The 23593-nt window shown below is 45.6% G+C and overlaps 2 protein-coding genes across 8 annotated transcripts in view; one reads left to right on the forward strand and one right to left on the reverse strand.

Annotated features, from left to right (window-relative positions):
- Positions 1 to 353, reverse strand: part of MRPL35 (mitochondrial ribosomal protein L35) — a 2451-nt gene extending 2098 nt beyond the window's left edge. The window contains exon 1 of the mRNA XM_026064548.1: positions 167 to 353. Coding sequence (XP_025920333.1) covers positions 167 to 353 — 187 coding nt within the window. The remainder of the gene's footprint in view (positions 1 to 166) is intronic.
- A 121-nt stretch (positions 354 to 474) lies between these two features.
- Positions 475 to 23159, forward strand: IMMT (inner membrane mitochondrial protein). Of its 7 annotated transcripts, none has more exons than XM_026064683.1 (16): positions 1318 to 1773; positions 4590 to 4726; positions 6315 to 6391; positions 6814 to 7003; positions 9005 to 9125; positions 9808 to 9888; positions 10990 to 11091; positions 13387 to 13523; positions 14503 to 14606; positions 14998 to 15133; positions 15565 to 15694; positions 18619 to 18633; positions 19751 to 19974; positions 21183 to 21314; positions 21705 to 21834; positions 22202 to 23159. In XM_026064683.1, the coding sequence occupies exons 2-16, from the start codon at positions 4640 to 4642 to the stop codon at positions 22807 to 22809; spliced, it is 2274 nt and encodes a 757-aa protein (XP_025920468.1). In that variant the 5' UTR covers positions 1318 to 1773; positions 4590 to 4639; the 3' UTR covers positions 22810 to 23159. The 7 variants fall into 7 exon arrangements, with proteins under 7 accessions (XP_025920470.1, XP_025920471.1, XP_025920468.1 ...); XM_026064684.1 differs by lacking the exon at positions 1318 to 1773 and adding an exon at positions 1789 to 2390; XM_026064681.1 differs by lacking the exon at positions 1318 to 1773 and adding an exon at positions 2430 to 3501.
- The last annotated feature ends 434 nt before the right edge of the window (positions 23160 to 23593 follow it).

Genomic DNA, 23593 nt, shown 5'->3' on the forward strand with positions numbered 1-23593 from the left:
AGCCGGGACCGGACGCGCCGCGCTGCCCGGGGCGGCTCCACAGCTGCTTGAAGCCACCGCGTTTGCGCGAAAAATGACACGGGGGCCCGGCCCCTCCCCATCCCCCGCCGCCCAGGAGCGCCTCTTCCGTTCCCGCCGGGGCGCTTGTGTAGCGCTGCCTACGTGCTTTCTTCCTGGGGACCCGACAGATTCCACACCGGGGCTACGAGCGCACCGCACTGCTGCTCAGTGAGCTCTGTTAGGGCTGCGCAGCGGCGGCCCCGCCGCCACGGGGCCGCCGACCTGCCGCGCCCCTGCGCATGCGCCACCCCGCCAGGCTTCGCGCCTGCTGCCGCGCGACCGTTCATTTGCATACTGCCCCTTCCTGGCGCTCTGGTTGGACGCGCGGCTCGGCCGCGCCCTCTCCGCCGGGAGGGCCACGCCCCTCACGGCGCGGAAGCCCGGGCGGTTGCCGCGCATGCGCCCCGGGCCCTACGCGCGAGCGRGGGGCGGAGGCTGAGCGGTGCTGGGAGTTACCGCGCACGGCGCCTTCCCGCAACCTCCCCCCGGCCGCGACAGGCGCCGAGGCGATGCTGCGTGTGTGTCACCGAGCCGGGGCCGCAGTGGCCGCGCAGGTGAGCGAGGCGGAGGGGGCCGCGCAGCCCCGGGAGAGCCTTGTGAGTCATCCTCGCCGCCGCCTGCCTTCCGCCCGCCCGCGGCCGGCGAGGCCCCGCTGCCCGCCTCGTGGCGCCGCGGGAAGCGGGCTGGGCCGCCCCGCGGTGATTGACTCGAGGCTGTAGGGGGGAGAGGAGACGGCGGGGGGGGGCATGAGGCGCGGCGCGTCCTCTAATCGCGGCTCAGTCTTCTCTGAATGACTCTGAACGGGCCGGGCGCGATTGGCTGCTCCGCCGCTGAGCGACGGCTGCGAGCGCCAATGAGGCGCCTCGGCGGGTGGGCGCTGTTCGTTGGTTGGTCGAATGTACTGCAAGCCCCGGCGTGCAGCGCGCCGGCCCTGGCTGTGGGAAGAGCTGCCCGCAGGGCATGCTGGTCCTTGTAGTCTACTACGTGTCTCGTAGCGGGCGGCGGCCCCCTTGCAGGCGTCCGCGGGCCGGGGCTGTAGCGGGGCACGCCGGGATTTCCCGCYGGGCGCTGCGGCCGGGGGGGCCCCACTGGGCCTGCGCTGCGCGGTGCACGCTGGGCGCTGTAGTCCCCTCGCCGCCCCCTCTGCCGGCGGCGGGGCCTCGCGGGGGGTCCCGGGCCTGGGCCCGGCCTGTAGGCGGCAGCCACGGCCCCGGGGCGACGGCGGGGCCCGGCCGTGAGGTGCGGGCGGCCGGCAGCGCCGCCGCGGGGCGGCCGGGCCCCCGCGGCGACGAGGAAGGACGTGACCTTGCCTTCGGCTCCTGCTTGACAGCGCTGGGGCRTCCTGCGCGGCCGGTCCGCGAGGCCCGCTGAAATCGGGGCCTGGGCAGAGCTGGGCTGGGAGGAGACAGAGAACGGGCTTTCGTGGGTGCCCCTCGTCCGTGGCTCCGGGCAAATGCTCATTCCTAAAAGTAAAAAAGTCTGGAATGGTTTTACGGCTCTGGGAGATGCGGTGCTGCGCTGCAGCGTGCCTTCGGTGTGCAGAAGTGAAGTGGAAAAACTAACGTGGGCGCCCGGGTGTCTGTGGAGCTTTTCCTCCGTGCCCTGGCTGTTTGCTGACTTCAGAARTAACTCACTCTTCTTCCTTTCTGCATCCCCGCTCCTCTTTTCATGAGGCTGAGAACAACGGAGACCTAGTTTTGCCAGAGAAAGCATGTATGAAAAAAAAAACAGTTTTTATATTTTTATTTTTAGGACTCACTTGATTATTCATATTTTAGGGAAGTTTTAAGGCATACAGTGATATGTGTGTTGTACTATACATGTACAGCTGAAGACAGCTGTTGTACATGTACATGAAGACAACTGCCAGTCACGTGAAGTTTTTGTAAATAAAAACTGCTCTTCTGTCACACAGAAAGAAACACGAAACTGGAAATAAGAAACAAGTGTTAATTCCAGTGTTTATTTTGCAAGAGATACAGAATTGTAATCAAGGCCTATAATCAAGAAGTCCTAACCTGGTTTASGATATTATTAGCTGATTTTCACACATACTGAAAATATATCTCCCTTCATGGGACTGATACCTTCTGGCTGCTCAGATGTTATTGGGAAGATGCTGAAGCCATCAGGCCTGGAAGGGGCGCCGGCATGGTGATGCGAGGTTGTGGGATCTGGCTGTCCTGCAGGCTCCTTTGCTGCTAAGGGCGGGCGCCCCGATCCCTCRACCCGCCTGATGGCAGTTTGACGCCCGTGGTATCATCGGAGCAGCGGCATCGGTTTGTTGTCCTGCTCCGGCTGCGGTGGTGGCACGCGGAGCTGCCCAGCAGGTATCCCCAGGCACACCTCGCCTGTCTYCCCCTGTAACCACATCTGCAATCCGGCCTTTTCTTGCAGCCCTCTCTAACGTTTGTCAGCTTCTCGATCTGTAATCTGCAGCGTCTCTTGCCATGTGGAGTAGTTTCTCGGGTCCCTTTCGGTTCGCTGAGGCTCGGGCCGGAGCCCAGTCCATGCCTGCAGCCCCCACAGTGGTGTCACTCAGGAGTCACCGGTACCTTGCTGCTCGGCTAGGAAACTCGATCATTACATGCTGATATAGCCCCAAAAGAGATGTGTGGGRCTTTTTAGTATTAGGTATCGATTAGTGGCAAGTTGTTACCATTTTTTAAAGAATGGAAATAACCTTTTTTTAATTATATGGAATATGGAAACTGACCCTGGGACAGTCTGCTTCTGTGTTGTGACATTAAGATAATCCTTTGCAGGTCAAAAATCCAGTCATGCGCAGAGGTGAAATTGGTCGGGACTGTGGGGTAGCAGGTCCCTGAGGATGTGTGATTTCCTGAGCAGAGGGAGCCRGGAAGCAGAGCGCAGCTGTATGGACAGGTCCTAAAGCAGCTGCTCTGCACCAAAGTTAGAGCAGAGCAGCATAAGGGTCTAGGTATAGCAAATCTTCATGGTAGAGTGTTAATGGTGGAGACTGGTAGAAGTTTTAGCCTTCCCTCTTATTGGTGAGCTCTGCAAATGGGAGAATCAGCAATTTTGTTAATAAGTAAGTCAAACTTGTGACTTTGAGAGAGTCACAGAATCAGAGAGAGGCTGAGGTGGGACAGGACTGTGGGAGATCACCTGGCCCAATGCCCTGCTCCAGAACGGTCAACTAGAGCAGCTTGCTCAGGACTGTGTCCAGTCGGGTGTAGAACATCTCCAAGGAGGTTGGTCTTCATCATGGCAATCTCATAAGAGCTCCCAAGTACATGTGCAGTGCTGCAGAGAAACTCTTCCTGTGTCGGTTGGAGTATTTATAGTTTTCTTTGAGAATAAATGCAAGCTTCTTTTAGAAGGTGTGATACTGGTGGCAGAAGTCTTGAATGACGGCAAAAAGACTTTCAGTTCTGCGGTCAGATACCCTTGTTACACATAACCTCTATCAATGCAAAGGTAGTTTCCTCTAAAGTTTCTGTTTTCCTGCAGTGTTGTAGGAAACTACCTGTCTTACAGGCTTCAGTCTGTGTAAAGAGGCTTGAGCCTTGTGATTAGAAGAGAGAGGTTTATCCAGGGCTGAATGAGTGCAGAGGATGGCGTGTCCTCYRTCCTGTGTCTGATTGCTTGAAGTTRTGCGTGAAGGATGAACCTGCAAGGCAGGTGTTCGCTTTGTTTTTTAAATGCTTGGCTGCGCCGTGCTGTGCTGCACCCGTCCTGAGGGCTTTGCCGGCGTGAGCTTGTATGGATAATCTCAAATGTCAGGTTCACTGGAGTTCTTCATATGAACTGGGCGGCAAGCGTGATGTGCCTGGCAAAATGATTCTYGTAGTGATATAATAGTGGATAGTGAATGTAAAATGATAAGTGTTTAAGACGTTGGATGGAACAAATAGCACGTAGAAGCATTGGAGTAGGAGGTGGAACTGGCAACAACCGCTCTGCGGTGTCCTTGTGGCGAGGGAGCTGCGCTGGCAGCTCGATTCCTTATCGAGAGGAGTTGCTGTTCCGCAGAGCAGCGAGCGGTTTGCTGCTGCCTCCTTACAAGAAGCAGCACCGTGCAGGTGATACAATTCTTTCAAATCCTTGGGGACACTGGCAGTTTTTTAGACTTCTAATATTTATTTGTACTAAATTCYTGGTAATTATGCAAAAGGAAGATTAGAAACTTCTTGTAATTTTCCAAATCAAGATTATGCAGTGAGTATAAGTAAGATGATGAAAATGGCCAAGAGAGAGCAATGTTACTTTAGAAATTTGCCCATGACCTTTAGAGATAATAGCGTATTTGGTCATGAAGGAAAAAATTAGACTCGGGCTTCTGTTTGTAAAACATCAGCACTTAAAGATTTTAGTTTGCCGTTGCCTGGCTAGCAGTGGGATTTTTTACATGTTGCAGGCACCTTCCAAAAAATTGTTGGGCCTTACTTAGGTTTGAGATACTTGGTAGGAGTGCGAGGGTCTGACAACGTGGACCAAATGCCTGCGTTTCTCTTGCTCTCACCTTGAGTAACTATGAATAAATTAGACTATTTATTTTTATTTAGAAGAAAAGCAACCAACCCAAACTAGCAAGCCCTTGTGGTGGACAAAGCCCATGTGCTGGACAGAGCAAAGGAAGCTTTCTCCTGCGTCCTGCTCGATTCCCGAATGCAGCCTGTGCGAACAGATGTGTTTGCTGAAGGTGGGAAGACAAAATGGGCAGGGTGTTATTTGCCATCGCTAGGTCTGAGCTGTAATCGTGTAGGTGTAGCCGGTGTGAAAAAAACGAACCGGACCACATGCTGATATTACAGTTAACGCTCTCCAGAAAGCCTGGGGAGGGGAGTTCTGAGCAAAGGCTTATTTCCAGATGAGCGTTGGTCAAAATAAAGTTTGGGAAGGGACTGAAAACTCGATCTTTTTTTCCCTCATTTTATTAGGTTGAGCTGTATGGATAATACTAAAATATTTTGCTTGTTCTGTACTTACTGGTGTAACAAGGACCTACTGAGAGTCAGAAACACGTGCAACAGTTGACTGCAAAATCATTTAAGAGGCTTTTATTAGTAAAATTCAATTTAATCAGACCAGTAAAACCTCAACGTATGCTTCTGGGAGAATCAGGTCTAATAAACTTAGTCTGTAGCGTTTTTGATTATAATTTTGTGTTTCTGTACTGCCCATCGTAAACCGGAAAATGGAAATGTTGAGCGCAGTGAAGGCCTGTGAAGTTCGCCGGCATGAGAAGCGCGTGCTTCCCCTCGTGACGCACACGCTCCTGTTACCAATTACACGGTTTTGGCCGATGTTCTGGAAAGAATAAGAATTCAGCGTTGCTGCCTTTCCTCCCTGTGTCATCGGATGATGATAGGAGCTAAACCGCAAGATTTGTGCGTTCTGTTTATTTCCATACGTAAAAAGAAATAGAGAAACGTCTCTTACTTGATTATGTTTTAGTGAAGCTGTCTTGTTTTTTAAGAAAAATTGCCTGGTTGCCCAGAAGACCTCAACTATGGGGAAAGCTCCTTTTGCGACTTGCACGCTGATGTCCCGTGAGACCTGTATTCCTCTTCCAGCAGTTCATGTTTAAAAAAAACACAGGGAAACAGATTTTTCCTTACTGTTTGGGTTAGCGTAGTTTAACCAGTCTTTCTGGTCGACCTTCGTTTTCAGCTAAGATATAAAGAAGATAAAAATCTTGAGTGATGTGCTCTTTATTAACTAGAGTCTGCTGAAATACCACTCTTTAATACAGCAATTTCATTTGTATTATAATCTGATTTCTATCTTGAAAGCAGATGTGTTATTAGTTCTTTCAAAGAGCRAGTCCTGGGTTGGAAGGCGGGCGTCCCACGCTCAAGAAGTGCTTTTATGTCTTCAAAATGAAAATAGTTTAAAATATTTAAACAAGTGTTGTCATCTTCTGTGTTGGTCACAGCTGGGCTGCCCTAGTTGATGAATCTTGATTAATGCAGTGGTACTACCCAGGCTGGAGGTATGAAGCGTAAATAGGCAAAATAAATGCAGAAATAAGCTGGGGTGGTTTTTTGTTTGTTGTTCGAAATGACCAACTGCATCTTAAAATGCCTTCAGCCTGCGAGCTGCATTTGTGAGGACTCCCAGTCTCAGCAAAACACAGTCTAACGTCGCTGCTCTGGTACCAGCTGCCACTTTCCTCAGAATATGTGCGAGACGTGATGATAAAACAAACGAATCTGTTACTTTTGTTGGGGTGAGGAGACGTTTAGATGTGTTCACTGCTTGACTCTTGCCTTCTTCGTCCCTTGCAGAATTGCCGGTGTGGGAGAGCTTCACTCCGTCCGTTATGGCAGTGCCGTGGATACGCTGCTGCGCCGGGAGAATCCGGGTACGTGGCAGGTGTTGGAGGGTGGAGATGACTCCTGCGTCACATTCACCAAGACTGAATTTGCTTCTGAGCTTCACGTGACGGCACGTTAATGGTGGTGGTGGGGTTGTTTAGTAACTTTATTCTCATGGCTTTTGTATGTCTGTTGTTTGATTCAATCGGATTTAAGTGAAGCTAATCAAGGTGATGGTTATTTAGAAGGGAGACCCTCAGAGCGAGGTCGTGGGTTGGCGTCTTGCCTCGTGCGGTGCTGGGGATGCTCTGGGGCTCAGAGTGATTGAAAGTGGATTCTGGGTTTATTCGTTGGCGAACTTTTGGAACAAAGTGTAAGCTTAAAGGTTTAAAATCTGTTTGATGATTGCTTGTCATGTTACTGATATGATTTACATAAACAGCTTTTGCTCCTTTTTTTTTTCCCCTAGTGTTTCTGTAGGTAAAGTTATTGGTGCAGGTGTCTTGTTTGTGGGTGGAGGAGTAGGTGGAACTATCTTATACGCCAGCTATGATGCTCGTTTCCGGGAAAATGTGGAGAAGGCTGTTCCCTACTCTGATAAGCTCTTTGAGATGGCACTCGGTCCCGCGCCCTATAGCGTTATGATGCCAAAGAAACCAGTAAGTGTTTTGCCTTCACCTCCACTCCTTTTCTTTTCTTCTTACAGAGAAAACAGCTGCTCTTAGTTTTCAAATTCTGATCAAGTTTGGCATGTACTAGGTTTAGAATTATTAACTGAGCATTTTCATGAATTAGAGTTGTAGATTTTTGCCCTTCTTCAAAAAGATACTGAGCTACATAGTAGATTCTTTCCTATTTCGCAGTTTTGTTTCTTGTTGCATGAATTACCCATTTAACAGAGTTTTCTTAGTGCTGCCTAACGTAGGGTTGCTTGTACGTTTCCTGTTATCATCTTAGTATGGTTGTGGTCCCTGGGTTGTAAAACTGTCGTTTTTACTTATCTAAGAGTAAAATAATCCAGCAAGATTGTAATTTAAAACTGTTATGCTTATACTCATAAATAGTCTGGGCAAAAAGGGGTAGTCAAACACCGGAATTTAGCCATTTCGCTACAGCTAGAGATTTAGTGTACTTAGTGATGGAGCGAGATTAAGAACCATTCATTCTAAGCTGATTTTGTTTTAAAGAGTACTGAGAACCTTGTGAATTGGTAACACTGTGAACGGTTCAGAGTGATACCTAAGCATCATACCATGAGATCTTAGTGATGTGACCCCGCAGAAAGGAGAGGTCTCCTTCTCTGAACCTGATCCTGCTTTCAGCCCAACGCTAGAAATTGCATCTAGAAACTTCATCTAAAATAAATGGTAAAACTTCCTGGTAAAACAAGCAAGCTGAAAAGCTGCTCTGCCCCTGCCTGTTCTGAGCTTTCAGAAGCCGTTTGACCCCCAAGACCACCAAAATATTTTTAATTTGAGTTTAAGCAAGCTGTCTCGAATGGGATGGGAGAGTGTGGCGTATCGATTAACCCAACCTGTGTCGCGTCTGGATTTCGCTCCAGTTCCCTTGCGATCGTCCAAGTTCTTCGTGCCTCCCAGGCAGCGAGTAAACCCAGGAACTTTTGTGACAAACACAGCGGTCAGACAACAAAACTGTCGTCTGCCCGGTTATGGCTCCAACTTAAATGCTTTTGTTATTGCCTTGTGGCTTTGTATGCTGGATAGGAAGAGCTTAATAGCCTCCTACCGTGCGGTACTCGACCCTCGAGAAAGCGTTCATCTGCCTGCGTGCTGGCGGCTGAGCCCTTTCAAAGGGGCAGCGGTGAGGCCAGGCAAACCTGATTCTTCCGTGTCTGTTGAACCCATTCCGTGCCTCTAGGATCGTCGGTTCAGTGCTATCCAGATAAAATATTTGTGTACAATTTTTTTTTTAGAACACATCTTTAATTATGCAGTCATTTATCTTTAAAACAATTCTGTTTTTTTTTTCCCCACTACAATTTGGAAAAGCGTTATCTAGGAGCTCAGCGGGGTGGGGACGGGGAGTGACTCCCATAGCTGTCAATGGATAAAAAATTACAATTGAGGGAACAAGCTATTGGCGCAGTTAGCTGAAAAACTGAAGTTGGGTTGGGAAGAACGATGGCCCAACTTGTTTTGAGGATAACAGCTGAAGGGGAGGAAAAGTGTAGACTGAATTAATTTAAGATATTCTTAAATGGACTAAATAATGTCCAAGAGGGTAGTTAAAATATACTTTCTGGAGCTGTTTCAGACCTTCATGTGCAGATGATCTTTATAGTTAGTCTCTGCGTTATCTGTATTTTCTGTAGTGTTTCAAAACACTGAGAAGTATTTGTAATGTTTGGGGCATGAAATTACTTGCTTTCTATGCGTACCTTAATGAACTTTTATTTGTACTGAACACTGCCACTGCTGTACGCTCAGTTCAGGAGAGGTGAAAATTACACAGATTCTCTCTGAAATCAAAAATCAGGGCAAGAAATTATATGGCCTTGTTACTGTTCTCACATGTACCTTGAAGTTTAGATTTACGGTAGAGTCATCTGGATGAACAAATGTTCTTCTCCGTTGTAGTGGACTCAGTGAGACACAGGCTGTTTAGAAAGCTGATAACATTTCTTATTTTTGATCTTCAAGATACAGCAAGGCCCACTGAAGATCTCATCTGTAGCAGAAGTAATGAAAGACTCTAAACAGCCCATTACCAGATCCCAAAAGAGCAAAACGGAAGCTGCTGCTGCTTCAGAAGAAAAGGAAGGTAACTTTACAGAACGTCGCGCAGAGGGAAACAAAATAGCTAACGTTATCCTATATCATACCTTTATCGTAGATTAAAGTAGTCTTTTGGAGTGGTTGAAAATGAATATAATTTCTTAGAAATAACGTTATTTTCTATTCTAGTCATAAGAAAACTTGCCTAAAGTGGCTTTAGCTTTATTTTTGGGTTAGTTTTTAGGAAGTTTATTTACCTTCTAGAACGCTTTGGAATCAAATATAAGCAAGAGCTGTCCTTCATGGTTTACATACAAGACTCGGCAGGACGAGCACTTTGCCTGCTGGGCTCTAAGGGGATTTGTCTCCTCTTTTTAAACAAGTGCAAGAAGCTTAATTTGGGATAATTACAAACTACTTTTTAGCCAGATCAGATGGAATTGGTTTAGAGAGGAGCAGCTGTCATCCTTTTCCCTTCATTTGTAATGTCCAGTGAAGTTTTGTGTGCGGAAGTACTACCTGGTTGCTGTCTATGATCTTCACTTTATTCCATATAAGATGTTTATTCCATAGGGGGGAGTGCAGTTCTCTTTTCCCAGAAATAATGATATGAGTATCCAAATAGTATGTTTCTATAGAGGAAAAAAATTTAGAAGCCTGTACCTCCCTGTATTTRCCTTACAGCATGTATATACTAACTGGTTTTGTTCTCTAACTGTACTTGACAGCAGGCACAACTGCAGCTCAGGTCATCTCTGCCGCAGGTGAAGCCGTGTCAGTGCCCGCTCCTGGGATGCAGACTGACGAAGGTAAAAAACGATCATATGCACGAACACCATGAAGCAAACCAAAAACTTGTTACCTTGAGTGCCTAAATTCTTGTGTTGATATTTGTCAGGTTTTAAAGATGCGACCCTCTGTGGCTCTTGCAGAAGGAAGAACTTGCATGGTCTGTTAGTAAGACTCAGCATACTAAGGAGCTGAGATCGATACCTAGGACAGGTGTAGCCRTGAACTCGAGAAGAAATCCTGCCTTTTTTCTTGTGCTGAACGGGAAATTGTACAGTCTGCTCTGCCTCTCCTCTTTGTGGCTTTTCTGATTCAGAAAAGCAGGTCTGTGCAGAGCTAAGTGAAGGAACTGAACTTACTGTTTAACACTGTATAAGAAACACTCATTTCTCTATGATAGTGTCTTTCAGATAAGATTATATTCATTCTTTACATATTATCAGGTTTCAGAAAAGGTGTGCCAACAGTGAGTAAATACATTCTTGGCATCAGCATTCAAAGGTTTCCTGGTGTTTTTTGTTGCAGCATGAGTCTGGGAGCTGAGACGTCTGGGTTGTCTCCTCAGTTTGTCTGCACACTTACTGTTGATCTTCAGGGAATCACCTAGCTCAGTGTTCTCGCTCTGTTTTGGGGAGCAAAACTGTTCTCAGTAGCCTTAGRCTGGGGAAGAGAACAGAATCTTGATTTGCTGTAGCCTTTTCCCTAATCTTTCTTTACTTGGGCTGAACTCTCCAAGCATGCCAAAGAAGCACTGAAAAAAATGTGAGCAGATATTCACTTAAAGCCTAAACTTGGACCCATAAGTTTTTTTCACTTCTTGCTTTACCTTTCACTTTTCAATTTTGTATGTTTTTGTAACTAGAGAGCATAGAATTTACAGGTGCAAATGAGGTATCCACGCAACTGTCTTTAATTTTGAAAAGCTTTGAGACTAGCCTTTGAAATTATGGGCATAAAAAAGCTTGAGGTAGTTCAGGATGGCTTTATGTGGGAGTTRGGTTTATGAAGCAATACTAACTACGAAAATTGATTTTGACTAGAAAGTTACTTCCCTACAAATAACCCATGTACTAATTCAGACTATCCACTAAAATGGTTTAACTCGTATTATTTCTGAACAGGTAAAGAACGTGAAGAYTCCCACGCTGTGAAAGAACGATCACCAGAGGAAGTTGCAGCCCGGCTTGCCCAGCAAGACAAAGAGGAACAAGAGAAGATATCAGGTAAGTCTGTACCATTAAATGACTGTTGCCTTAGTTTTTCTGTGTGTGTTGTATGCATCAACAACAGAAAAATTGCTAGACTGTATTGGCTTTAGAGTCTAAATTGCTTATGCACCTCGGTTTTACCTGTCTTGTTCTGGCAGAATGAGTTGTGCTCAAGCTTCTTAGTGGCCCTCCAGTGCTCTCTCCCTGGTTTGTTGGTATCTTTCTTATAGTGGGGTCTAAAAACGAGGCATGATATTCCAGATGTGGTCTCAGGAGTGTCAGTTAGAGGGGAATGATTCCTTCCCTTGACCTGTTGGATACGCTGCTGTTGGTGCAGCCCAGTTCACAGTTAGGCTTCGTTGCTGTTGACTCATGTTCAGTTTGCCCATCCCCTGGGATGCCGGGTCCTGCTTCCCAGAGCTGCTACCTCCACTTGTTCGGTGGTGATTCAGCAGCACTGTGTCAAGACACTGAAGAGTTGCTTACAGGTTCTGCATTGGACACTGTGACTAGTCCTTGCTTGGGTTTTAAGTTGAACAGACCTATTAATCCAAGCGCTCTTGGAGCAGCCATGCTACTGAGAGGTTGCCTAGCTTTCCCCATGTCCTGCAGCTTACGTCCTTCTTGCRCATCTTGCTCAAAACAATGAATTTCATTTTGTTTTGTTTTTCTCCTACTTGGCTTATTAGTTTTTAAATACTTCTGGGCTGTTGTTTGGTTTTGGTTTTGCTGCAGCAGGATTCTTTAAATCAGGAGTTTTGGGTCGTTTCCCCATTGGCTTCAGGGGCAGCCAGAGAAATAGGGAAGTGTTTTTGGTAGGTAGTGTTTTGCTGTCTAGTGTGTCTGGGGAAACCTGTGGCCAGCTACCTTGAGACTTCTCTGCTGAAAGCAAAYCCAGCCCAGGCTGCAGGTCGTCTGCCAGTGCCGGGGTACTTGCATGCTCTCCTTAGCCAGCCCTGACGGGTTGAGAGGGAGACCGGCCTCTCGGAGAAGCAAAGGGATGTTGAAGAACTGGTTCGGACTTGGGGGGATGCAAGTGCGGCTGCCTGCGATGGCTCCGCAGACCTGCAGCGATGGAGGGAGCCTCTGGTGGGGAGGTAAGGTAGAGGCATTAGCTGCATGGATGCTGAACAGCTATTTCAGAAAAAAATTGTAACCTTCCTTACTGTATTTAAAGTAAGTGAAAGTTTATAGCTGACCACGTAGTTAGAACAAGCTYGAAAGGGAGTTTAACCATACTGGGGTATTGGATGTGCTTTAGCCTGCCTTGAGAGCTATAACCTTTTTATTTTATTGTTCCCATCGTGTTTGGAAAGAACTGACCTTGGAAGAGATGCCGGTAGCGAGCTGGGTCCCATCCGACCTGCCCACACCCTGGGCACGTGAACTTGGTCTTGGCAAACGTGCCGGCCACGCTCAGGCTTCCCTGGGTGCTTTGGACCTCGGCCGCGGCCCGCGCCTGGGCGCGCTGTTGCACGCGAGCGATGGGAACGGTGTACGAGCCTGGACCTCGCGGGCTCAGAGCCACGTCGAGCTCCCTGCAGACGTTGCCGTTGTGGTCTGCTGCTGCTTGTTACTGTGCAGGAATGTGTCTGGCTTAGAGGAGCCCCAGCAACACTAATAGAAACAAGAGTTGTGGCATTAGCTCCCTGCTTCTTACTAGGACTGTGTTGCAAGTGAAGAAGTTAAGGTGTTAAGGGAAAAAAAACAAAGGAATATTTACTGGGAAGGTGGATTTACTTGCCCCACTATTTGGATCTGGCTCCGGTAGTTGATAATTCTGTTAACTGTTCTGCTTTGGATCCTTCTTGAATAATTAGTAGGTCATGTGTGCTTGCATACCAACGGGAACAGATAATTGCTTCCACTGCTTTCTCGGCTGGGAAGAAAAACTCCGTACTTCCTTGTGGAAGATAGGAATATACACTTACTTTCTCTTGGTAACCATTTTAACAAGTGAAGATGGAAAATACCTATTGTATTAAACGCACCTCCTTGCAAAAGTGTGATAAAGGTCTTCCACTGAATGGCTTTATTAACTGAATATTTATTTAATAATTTATTTACRGAGTGAACTGCTCTAAGTGCAGGCTTATGGCTTATTACTCATTTCCTAAAAAAAGGAGCRTATTCTGGTGACCTTTCCTCTTCTGTAGGCTGCAGCATAGCTCCCAAACTGACCAAGTCTTTTGTGTCACAGAAARTAATGTAAGGAGACAGCTGAGGAAATGCGGAGGATGTAACGTGTCATTTCACTAATTGTAAGACTCTTTTCTTTTCCTTATAGTTTAATTCAGTGTATTTTTCCAGCCCTTGCAGCAACTTTAGAAGGAGCCCTAAGCAGTACAGCTCGTATAACCCTCCAGGCCATTACCGCGCAGGAATCCGCTGTGCAAGCTGTGAATGCCCACGCACAAATATTGAAGGAGGCAATGGACAATTCTGAGGTAAACGGRACAAATGGGAACAATTTTTTTGCACTGTGTTCAGCAAACCTTTCCATCTTCCAATKAAAGATAAAGTTGGAAGCTTTTCTKGCAGTGTCTCTTTRTCGCAGTTTTAATTAATTAATCTTTCCACTCRTGCAGTTTAATAGTAAAGTGTTCATGCTTATGACTTGTTTTTCCCCAGCTCCTTTACTCCCATTTTGCAAGTAGAGAAATTCAAGTTACACACTGATAGTCTTGACAGTTCATGCTTCATTGTATTTTAATTTCCAAMCCCGTTTTTATCTGATTATAGTTAGGGTGCCGTACTGTCTACCCTGATAGCTCCGTTAAACCATTCCCTTTGCCAAAGTCTTCCTGGGGGATTGTTCTTTCCTTAGTCTGGAATACGTTTGCCCTGTCTGGAGGTGACTGGGGGTGTATGAACTATCCCGGCTTGTGGCTCTGGTGCCCCGACATCTGGGTTTGTGCAGAACCGCTGCTTCTTGTTCTGGAGCAGATCATATCATCTAGTGGTTAATCAGGTGAACAGGGGCATACGCACAAACTGTACAAGCACTCAAAAKCTAACCTGGTAGTTAGTAAAACTAACTGGTTAGAAAAAAAAAAAGATCTTAATGAGAGTTTGTTTTTTAAGCTTAATACTTAAAATCCTGTAAAACTTTAAAGTTGTTTTTAAGTTTAGTACACGTAGAGGTTTCCCCCAAATGCCATAGCACTATGCAGAAGTGTGAGGATTGCTGTGTGTAAAAGTGGCTGTTGCTCAAGTGGAACAAAATGGAAGAATCAAACGGAATATAACATTGAGAGGAAAAACGTTCTTAAAGCTTGCAGCTGTGTTGGTGGTAAAATAAGTGAACGTTGCTCAGTTTTCAAATGAAATGAATTTAGGAACTTCTGAATCTCTGCAGTTTTTTTTTTTCCGATAACTTTTTTTTAGTGGTTGTGATTAYCCTAATTAGAAATCTGGGCTTTTTAGAGTGCTGGGGAGAAAAAATCAACTCAGTGGCGCACGCTGGAGGAAGCACTGAAGGATCGGAGGAGAGCGGTGGATGAAGCTGCTGATGCCCTTCTGAAAGCCAAGTATGTTGCTCCTTTTTAAGGCTTATCAAGGGGTAAGGTAACATCACCCATGTGATGGCTGGCAGAAATTAGATGAGTTTCTAGAAAGTGTGTAGGGTCACCTGTGCACGTATCAAACTGATCTGCTCAGGCCAAATTGAAAAAGTAGTCACATGTCTTAATTTGTAGTTTGTACTTCTTTGGTGCCTGTGCTCCTGGTCCTCAGTGTACCAAAGAGTCTGAAATAATCTTATTCCTCCTTCTAAGAACTTCTTGATCGCAGCATCCTAATCATAGAGCTGGTAGGTGGGAAACATCAGTAGAGTTGTCCAGTGAATGCAGGAAGTCAACTTCTGTCTGGGGCTGTGTTGCAAGACGTGTGCGAGTTGTAACGGGCAGCTTCTCTTTTCAGAGAAGAGTTAGAGAAGATGAAAGGTGTCATCGAGAATGCCAAGAAGTCTCAGATCGCAGGAGCCAAAGCTCACATACTTGCTGCAGAAGAAAATCTTCATCATATGATAGTCGACTTGGACAACGTAGTGAAAAAGGTGAGCGGTCGGCCTGTTAGCCCAGCGGTCAGCCCGTTAGCCCAATAGCCCACTATCAGTTTAGCCTAATAGTGGGAACATCACAGCGTACTGAGAGGAGGGCAGCTGTCACAGGGCCAACTTGCTGCACCTATCTGATAGCTGAAAGCTGGTCTGGAAGCAAAAATTGTTCTGTAGCAGAGGAAAAGAGCTAGGTATCTTTGAAGATATAGACTAAATTTATGATACTCTTTGGGTCCTGTCCGGGCTATAGATTGGTTATCTAGTTACAGTGCACATGACAGAGAGAATGGACTTGTGATAGTTCCAGCAAAGAATTATAATTATAATTATAAACACCACTCACTCGAGTCCTGCTCTTGAATTATTTATGTTTCTGGCTTCAATATTTGCCTTGAAAAATAAACATAATCTTACTTTGTTTGTTGTAGGTTCAGGCAGCGCAGTCGGAGGCTAAGATAGTAGCTCAATATCATGAGCTTGTGGCTACAGCCAGAGAAGAATTTCAGCGAGAGCTTGATAGTATCACTCCAGATGTGCAGCCTGGCTGGAAGGGGCTAAGTAAGTCTCTGATCGCAGTGTTACTTTGGAAGTCTGTTACACACTAGTCATTTTGTTTGCCAGCATTTCTGCAATTGTGACCACTCAATCAAATGTCCAGCTTCCTGTTTCCTGTATCGTTGGGTTGGTTAGAAGTTAAAATTAATTCACAATTAAAACAAGTAGTCTAAAGCAGGTGTTACAAAAYGACTTAATTTTTATAAACTACCTGCGCTGTATTTCACAAAATGTAGCTCTTGTATGATAAAGCTCATGTAGCTTTTTATACATCTCTTCCCTCCCCTGGTATTCCAGGAATAGAGAGCCTGGGAAGCCCATGTCTTCCGCAGAGGAGAGCGAGGCAGGCTGAATTTCAGCCGGGGGCGTTCTCAGGAAAGCGCAGTTACTCACGGAGTTGGCATCTGTCTTGTTGCCGTTAACATGAATGCACGATGGCAGCAGAACAGCTACAGAACAGCTATAACAGAGTCCCTGCTTCCACAATAAATGAATTTGGCTTTATGGCTTCTAATATTGTAACGTACTGTAGTGCAGGACGCAAAGTGCTGATTTGGTATAAATTCTGGTTCAGAGTTAGGGTTTTTGTTTTTTTTTTTTTTGTTTTGGTAATTAATGTATCGTGTTTTAGCAGTTTTTGTTACTGTGGAAGGAAAAGCGATACTTAAACACACTATAAAGCCAGCATAAAATCTGTCATGTGCTCTGCCTGATTTGAGAAATAGTCTTGTGGTCACTCCAGATTTGGGTCAAATTTGCATTGCTCAGTGATCAGTAGTTCTGTGATTGTAGGTATAGCATGATTATGGAGTTTCTCTAGGTCATCACTGAAATGAGAGAKAAACTGGAACAGAGATAATTTATTGTTCTTTTTGGATATTGAGCAGCTACTGCAAAAGCTTATTAGTGACTATCAGATTAAATACATACCGAATGTTCTCTCACTATAAAATTTCAACTCTAGATGCATTTTTGTGATGAGAGAAGCTTATGCTTACAGTCACTTGCCTTGCTCAGGTGGTGTTACGTGCGTGTGTAAGTGCTGCTTCTCATGTATAGTTAGCACTGAGCTGTTACTGGGAACCAATAACTTTTTTCTTTAACTGTGTTTAAAAACAAGAAAGAAAAAACCACCAGAAACTTGTCCCATCTGCTCAATTTCCTCCTTTCCCTTCTGTACACTACCTTATTCCAGCATATGTTGTTTCTAAATTAAATTGGCACAGTAACTTATATCGAACTACAGCCCACGCTGCCCAAAAGCGGTGAATAGATGTCTCTTGTTTTTTCTGCTAATGCTACTACAATTCTTTGCCTGAAATCTGGACATCTTATGAGCTAGCGTTTGTTTGAGGCACTTRGGTTTTTCAGCTTGAGCTCTTCTCTGCTTTCTAATAATAGCAAAAAGTGAAATGAGAAATGCAAGTCAAAAGTTAGGCTAGAATCTCTTTCTTATTAGAGGAATAAAAACATATTACCTTGAGCTGTCGGAAATATTCTTATACCACAGTGTTGCAGGAGGCGAGCAGGGAAGGAATCAGACTCATGATCGAGTTACGATGGCTTAAGGAGGCAGCTCATCCACAGTAATCACCTCTGCACACTCTTTGCCCGCAGGTAACGTGACTTAGCTTAACGACTCCCATTTTAAAGACAAGCAAAGCGGCAGTAGGTTGAGCGTGTGCACCTACCATTACTGCGGATGAGCTACTGCAAGAACTTGATTGTGGTACTTCCGTGGCACAATTACTGCCTGTTTTAACGTAAAAAAGTAACAGGCTTTAAAAAAAACCACAATCCACATAATCCCAAGCAGTCGTGTTATGTAAAATGTACTAAATGATCTAAGATGGTTTTGTGTTTTTTTTTAGTCTCGGTGTTTAAAGGGAGTTATCATAACTTCATTTCTGAATTGCAGCAGATTTATTTTTAGATGTAACATCTGCTGTTTGTAAAAATGTGGTGTTAATATTGCATAATGCAGCTTTCCTGAAGTACAGAACGAAGTATTGCAACGTACTTTTTCTTAGTACTGTGTTATGCTTTAGAAGTGTGGACCTTAGTCCACAAGTCACTTTTGTAGCTAAAAGAAGGTACCAGATCTCTGAAATGGTTGATTTTTTTTTTTTGTAAAAATCTCAAACAAATATGGGGAAAAACATTTCTAAATTAATGAACTATTTGCAGAGCTTGCTGTGTTGCCTTAAATGTGCAGTCTTTTGAGGTATTAGTTTTGTAGAAAAATGGAATTATAACAACAGAATAATCAGAGGTTTGGGGTTTTTTTTCCTTTTCTTTACATAAGAACATGAAAACATTTTTAGACTTTTCTTTCCTGGGATCCGGTCTTGAAACAGACTGCTTTTTGGCAGCGTGGAGGAGAGGGAATCTCCTCGTAGCTCCCGTGCATCCAGTTCCAGACTGGTGCAGCCTGCTGAAGCGTAGGGGACCGACTGGTTAGGGTCGGTGAGTCCCGCTGCTGCGTGAGGATTTTGTTCCTTCGCTTATCTAGTTACACCACCCCCGACGGCTTCTGATTTAGAAGAACCTAGAAACGCCAGACTGAAAATTGCAGTATCATGTTGCACTTTTCTGCTTCAAACTCGTATCCCTTGCTTTGGCTAAGCTGTTGTGGTTTATCTGCACCACTCCTTTGCGAGGACCATTAAACTTAAACATCAGTCTGTGGGTTGCTACAGGTGATTTGAGCAGTTATGGGATGTTTTGGGCTACATCGTGCTTGTAACGTACAGAGACTTTTATATTCACCGTAATGTTCTTTCTAAGTTCCTAAGGACTTGGACTCAGGCTTAAGTCACTCTAAATAGGAAGCTATTAGTATACTGTTTTCCATTTTGCTTTTGCGTGACTGACTTGCTGCCGTGAATGTGCATTAACTCTTCCAACCTCTCCTCTTTCTGTTGCAGAGATAACTGATTTAGGTGAGTCGCTACATCTTTGTCCGGTCCTGTGAATGTCGTCTCTTTTCTTTGTCCTTTTTTATGTTTGTGTTGTACATCGCTTTAACCGACGCGCGATACGGACAGAGTGGGGGTGGTGCATTCCTAAAGCCTTTCAGACCGAGCTGTGCTTTGGGATCCTCTCCGCTCGCTTTGCAGGTGTAGCTTAAACCACAAACTCTCTGTCTAGCGGCACTTCCTAGCTGAGTGTGATTGCTGGCTCGTAAAAGCCAAGTTTAGGTCCCACCGAGCCCCCCCGCACCAGCCCTTTCTCCAGCGCTCWCCAGCAGAGCGCCTAAAGGACTGCTGAACTTTGCTTGCGTTGGCCCCTGCAGGCGTATGTTTTTCCTGAGTAGTCCCAGGTTTTCCATATGAAACAGGGCGATTTGGCAGTCGGGATGAAAGTCTGAGCTGCAGCATTTTACAGAGCACGTTCCACTCTCAGGTCACCAAACCTACAGATGTTGCAGGCAGAGCTTGTATCCTCCTCCTCCTCCTCTCCCAGAAAAAAAGGTAGCAAACTTTTTAGCAGATGCAAATCTAGTTGTGGCCACTGCAGCTGTCTGAGGAGCCACCTGAAAGGTACAAATTTGGATAAGAAATCTAATTGTAAACAGTTGGTCTGGAGAACTGTTCAACAGATAACATTATTTTGGCTTTTTTTCACCATCGCTTTGGTGTTCTCTGGATTAAATTTCTTTAAGCTGTTCCTCTCAGTACCCAGCTAGATACGTCAGTCAGCACCTGAGTTTTACACATCCTGGTGGAAAATACATAGTAGTGTAAAGACCAAGAAATGGGCAGTGTTGTCCGGAGTCTCTTCTCACTGAGATGTAACGTGGATATGGGAGTATAGGTAACAGGTGTGGATCATGACAAAGAAATAATGCCTGCTAATGGCAGAAAGTGCTTGCTTATAGGGGTGGTTCAGAAAGGAAACTGGGGGGCATTAGTATGGCTCAAAGGGCTTCACGTGCTCCAAAACTCCTTTCATAAAACAAGCTGGCTGGTTAAAACGTGGAGCTGTGCAGCCCTGGGACACTGGGGTGGAAGGGGGAAGCTCTGTGCAGACCTTCCTCACGCCCTGTGCTTGCTTTAGCCGGCCAGTTATCCATGGACGACCTGAACTCGCTCATTGCGCACGCCCATCGCCGCATCGACCAGTTAAACAAGGAGCTGGCGGAGCAGCGGGTGAGAGAGCAGCAGCACATCGAGTCGGCCCTGCAGAAGCAAAAACTCGAAGATAAGAAGGCGCTTGAGGCAGCGGTGGCCAAAGCACTGGAGCATCACAAAAGCGAGATTGAAATCGAACAGGAGAAGAAGGTAAAATGGAGTAACGCACCTGCCCGCGTATCGAAAAGGGTGGGCTGGAACTAGAAAAAGTGCACGGAAGAGCAGGTGGGATGTTGCGAGTTGTGGAAGACTTCGAACATGGGCCCCCTGCTAGGCTAAGCTTGGAAACAAGACCTTGAGCAGGAGGGAGAATTTTATCATTCTTAAGTAAGAATGTCTTTCCTGGCTGCTCTTGGAGACAGGATTACTGGGTCAAAACAAGCGTTGATCTGACCCAGTACGGCTGTCTGAGGGTCTGTAGTCCTTCCATCCTGCCTCCTTACAGGAGGTATCTGCATATTTTTCCACTGTGGGCTTTGCTTGGGGTTTGGGATTTGATTTCTTTCAAAAAGACTAGGAAAACTGCTTAGGAATTTAATGCTGCTTTGGACGTTGAGGGTGTACAACTCAAACACGTAGAAATCCAGGCCCTTGGAGTTTTTGCCCTTTGAGCTATCGTACTGTAAGCAGCCACTTGTGCTAAATGCTACTGCTATTTTTACATATGTGCTTCTGAAAACGAGATCAAACATTGGCCATTAGTCGGAAAATTTGCATTGACTTGAGTGAAACTAAGGATTTCACCTACAACCTATTAGTTGCAAGTACTGCAGTGACTGGTGTTAATTTAGAGCTCATTTTTTCTAAATTATTTGAACTGTTGAAACTGCATTTAAGGGAAGGTGGGATATGATAAAATTCCTTTTTTAAAGAAAAAACACTGTTCAACTGTTCCTAAACAAAGCTGACCCATTCTTCCTTGTGCCAACCTGCACTGTCTGCAGCAGGTCTTTTCTAAAAGATCAGGGGAAGGGGGTATGACTGTGTCCGACTCGAACAGCATTACAGCACACAGGGAAGGTGCTGTGCTTTTTGTTTTGTTTGGAATCTCATTTGTAAACACCAAAGTGTTCCGTTTGTCAGGCCAGTGTACTTTTAATACAATACTTTGATAGCCCCGCTAAGGGTGTAGCGAGTATAACTACCTGTTACTGGCATTGTGGACTGTGAAGCTATTCTTTTAATTAAGAAAAGCCTCAGCTTTAAGATGGACCTCTGCAGCTTTTTAAGATGAAACATAGGCTCTGTTAATGGGATTTCTATGAAATGCACCCTAAGTAATCACTGATGGATAACATAATCTTAGCTGCTGGCAAGCAACTGAGAAACTGGTGTAATAACTGCTGCTTTGGGTGCAGATTGAAGAAGTCCGAGAGGTAATGGAGAGCGAAATGAGGACCCAGCTCCGGCGGCAAGCCGCTGCCCACACGGATCATCTGAGAGATGTTCTGAAGATCCAGGAACAGGAACTGAAAGTGGAATTTGAGCAGGTAGGAGAGGAAAGTGCCCAAATGGATTAGGTGGCAATTTTGTTAAATGCCTCCGCAGGACCCTTGCAAAACACACACCTCACAGGACGAGAGTCCCAAACCACCTTCAAAACACTGAAGTGTAGGCAGGGAGTGAAGCCTGCTCATCCAGAAGAGATGAAGTGTAGTGCTTGAACATGTGGGTTTTATCCTGACTTCTCCTAAAAGCTTTTGCTTTAGGTGAGGACTTTTTGATAGCTATAAAAGCAGTAATTGTTCAGCTCACCCTAATAGGGCTTCTTATGGGCGTATTGTATTGACTGCATGCATTGTCCCTGACAGAAACACCTAATTTATAAAGATACGTTAATATAGTTAAATAGATGTTACTCTTCTATCACTCTGTTTCAGAACTTATCAGAAAAACTCAGCGAACAAGAAATGCAATTCCGACGCCTTACTCAGGAACAACTTGACAACTTCACGTTGGATATAAACACTGCCTATGCCAGACTGAAAGGAATCGAGCAAGCAGTTGAGAGTGAGCACTGAAACTGCATCTCTTCACAGACTAGAGGCCTGTTACCAAAACTGGGTGCCTAAACACAGGTTTAGGCCTGTAGCCAGTGGGTCTGGCTTTGCCGCTGTGCTCAGCGCCTAACACATCCCAGCTGCGGAAGTTCAAAGCTGTCTAGCTCTTTCTCTTATACGCATGGAGTATCCAATGCAGCATCTGTGGTCAAAGCAAGTCTGATCCACAATTCAGAGTGCTGCTTTTGAAAATAAACTGTTTTTTTTTTGGGGGGGGGGGGGACCTTTTGCTGCTTAAGTTCAAACACTTAAGTGTTTAGTACTTTGCCTATATGTATGCCCCCAACTAACAGTCCCCTTCTTGGCTTATTTTCCAGGCCACGCTGTTGCAGAAGAAGAAGCCAGAAAGGCCCACCAGCTGTGGCTCTCAGTCGAAGCACTAAAATACTGCATGAAAACAGCCTCTGGGGATAGTCCCACAGAACCACTGGAGAGCGCAGTGAAGGCCATCAAAGCCAGTTGCTCCGACAACGCGTTTACAGAAGCCTTAACAGCAGCTCTCCCTCAAGAGTCTCTGACGCGGGGAGTGTACAGCGAGGAGGCCCTCCGAGCACGTTTCTATGCAGTCCAAAAACTGGCAAAAAGAGTGGCTATGATCGACGAAACAAGAAACAGCTTGTATCAATACTTCCTGTCATACCTGCAGTCCCTTCTTGTGTTTCACCCTCAACAGCTGAAGCCGCCTGCTGAGCTCAGCCCTGATGACCTGGATACATTTAAGTTACTGTCTTATGCTTCCTATTGCATCGAACATGGAGATCTGGAGCTGGCAGCTAAATTTGTCAACCAGTTAAAAGGAGAGTCCAGGAGAGTGGCGCACGACTGGCTGACTGAGGCTCGAATGACCCTAGAAACAAAACAAATTGTGGATATCCTGACAGCATACGCCAGTGCCGTGGGGTTAGGAACAACTCAAGTGCAGTGAGCTAGGAGTAGAGCTTTGGAGGCAGTTCGCGATTGGTTGTGCTGGAAAGAAACCCAACAGTCTCTAAGGGTTGCAAACCAAGCAGTTGGCCTGGGCTGGAAGCGTCAAATCAAAGCACGGGTACTGTCCTGTTTCCTTGCATTGTGTTTAACTTCGCCACCCGCTGCACTCGTATTGGTTTTGAGTTATCATGACAACCAACTTCAGGAAGCTTCTCTACAATTTGTGTAACAATTTTGTTGCCCCATCTTACCAAGAGGGCTTGTGATCCAACCAAAATAATGTTTGTAACCTCTCAGTAATGATTTGCCACTTTGTCAGCTGAATAAAACAAGATTTCAACCACTTTCTCCTGCTGTTCAGTTTCCTGTTTAAAATAAACTATGGATGACAGCTGGTAGTATTACAACAGCCTTTCTCAGTGACCTGAGGAAGACTAAACTTTTTATCTCTATACCCATCCTATTTTCAAGGAGTAAGAATTCATTAATGGGATCAAGGGTCTGTTTGTTAATTTGTACAATGGCTGTAAAACATCCATGTATGAGTACAGGTTTAAGTAGACATAACTTAAAATAGCGTCAGAGCAACACATTTAGCTGGGTTTAACAAAACCTAAAGTGCCCCCTGCAGCAATTTCGTACTAACTCGTGGCTTGGCCTACCTTCTGTTGTTAAGTACCTAGCAATACTCCAGTTTTAAACCGTTGGTACAGTGAAGCAAGGAGCATAAATTTGTCTGTGGGGGAAAAAAATGCACGTGATGATTGATAGTCCTCTATTGT

The sequence above is a fragment of the Apteryx rowi genome, unplaced genomic scaffold (genome assembly GCF_003343035.1).
Source record: "Apteryx rowi isolate R43461 unplaced genomic scaffold, aptRow1 scaffold_22, whole genome shotgun sequence".
In the NCBI taxonomy this organism is placed as follows: Eukaryota; Metazoa; Chordata; class Aves; order Apterygiformes; family Apterygidae; genus Apteryx; species Apteryx rowi.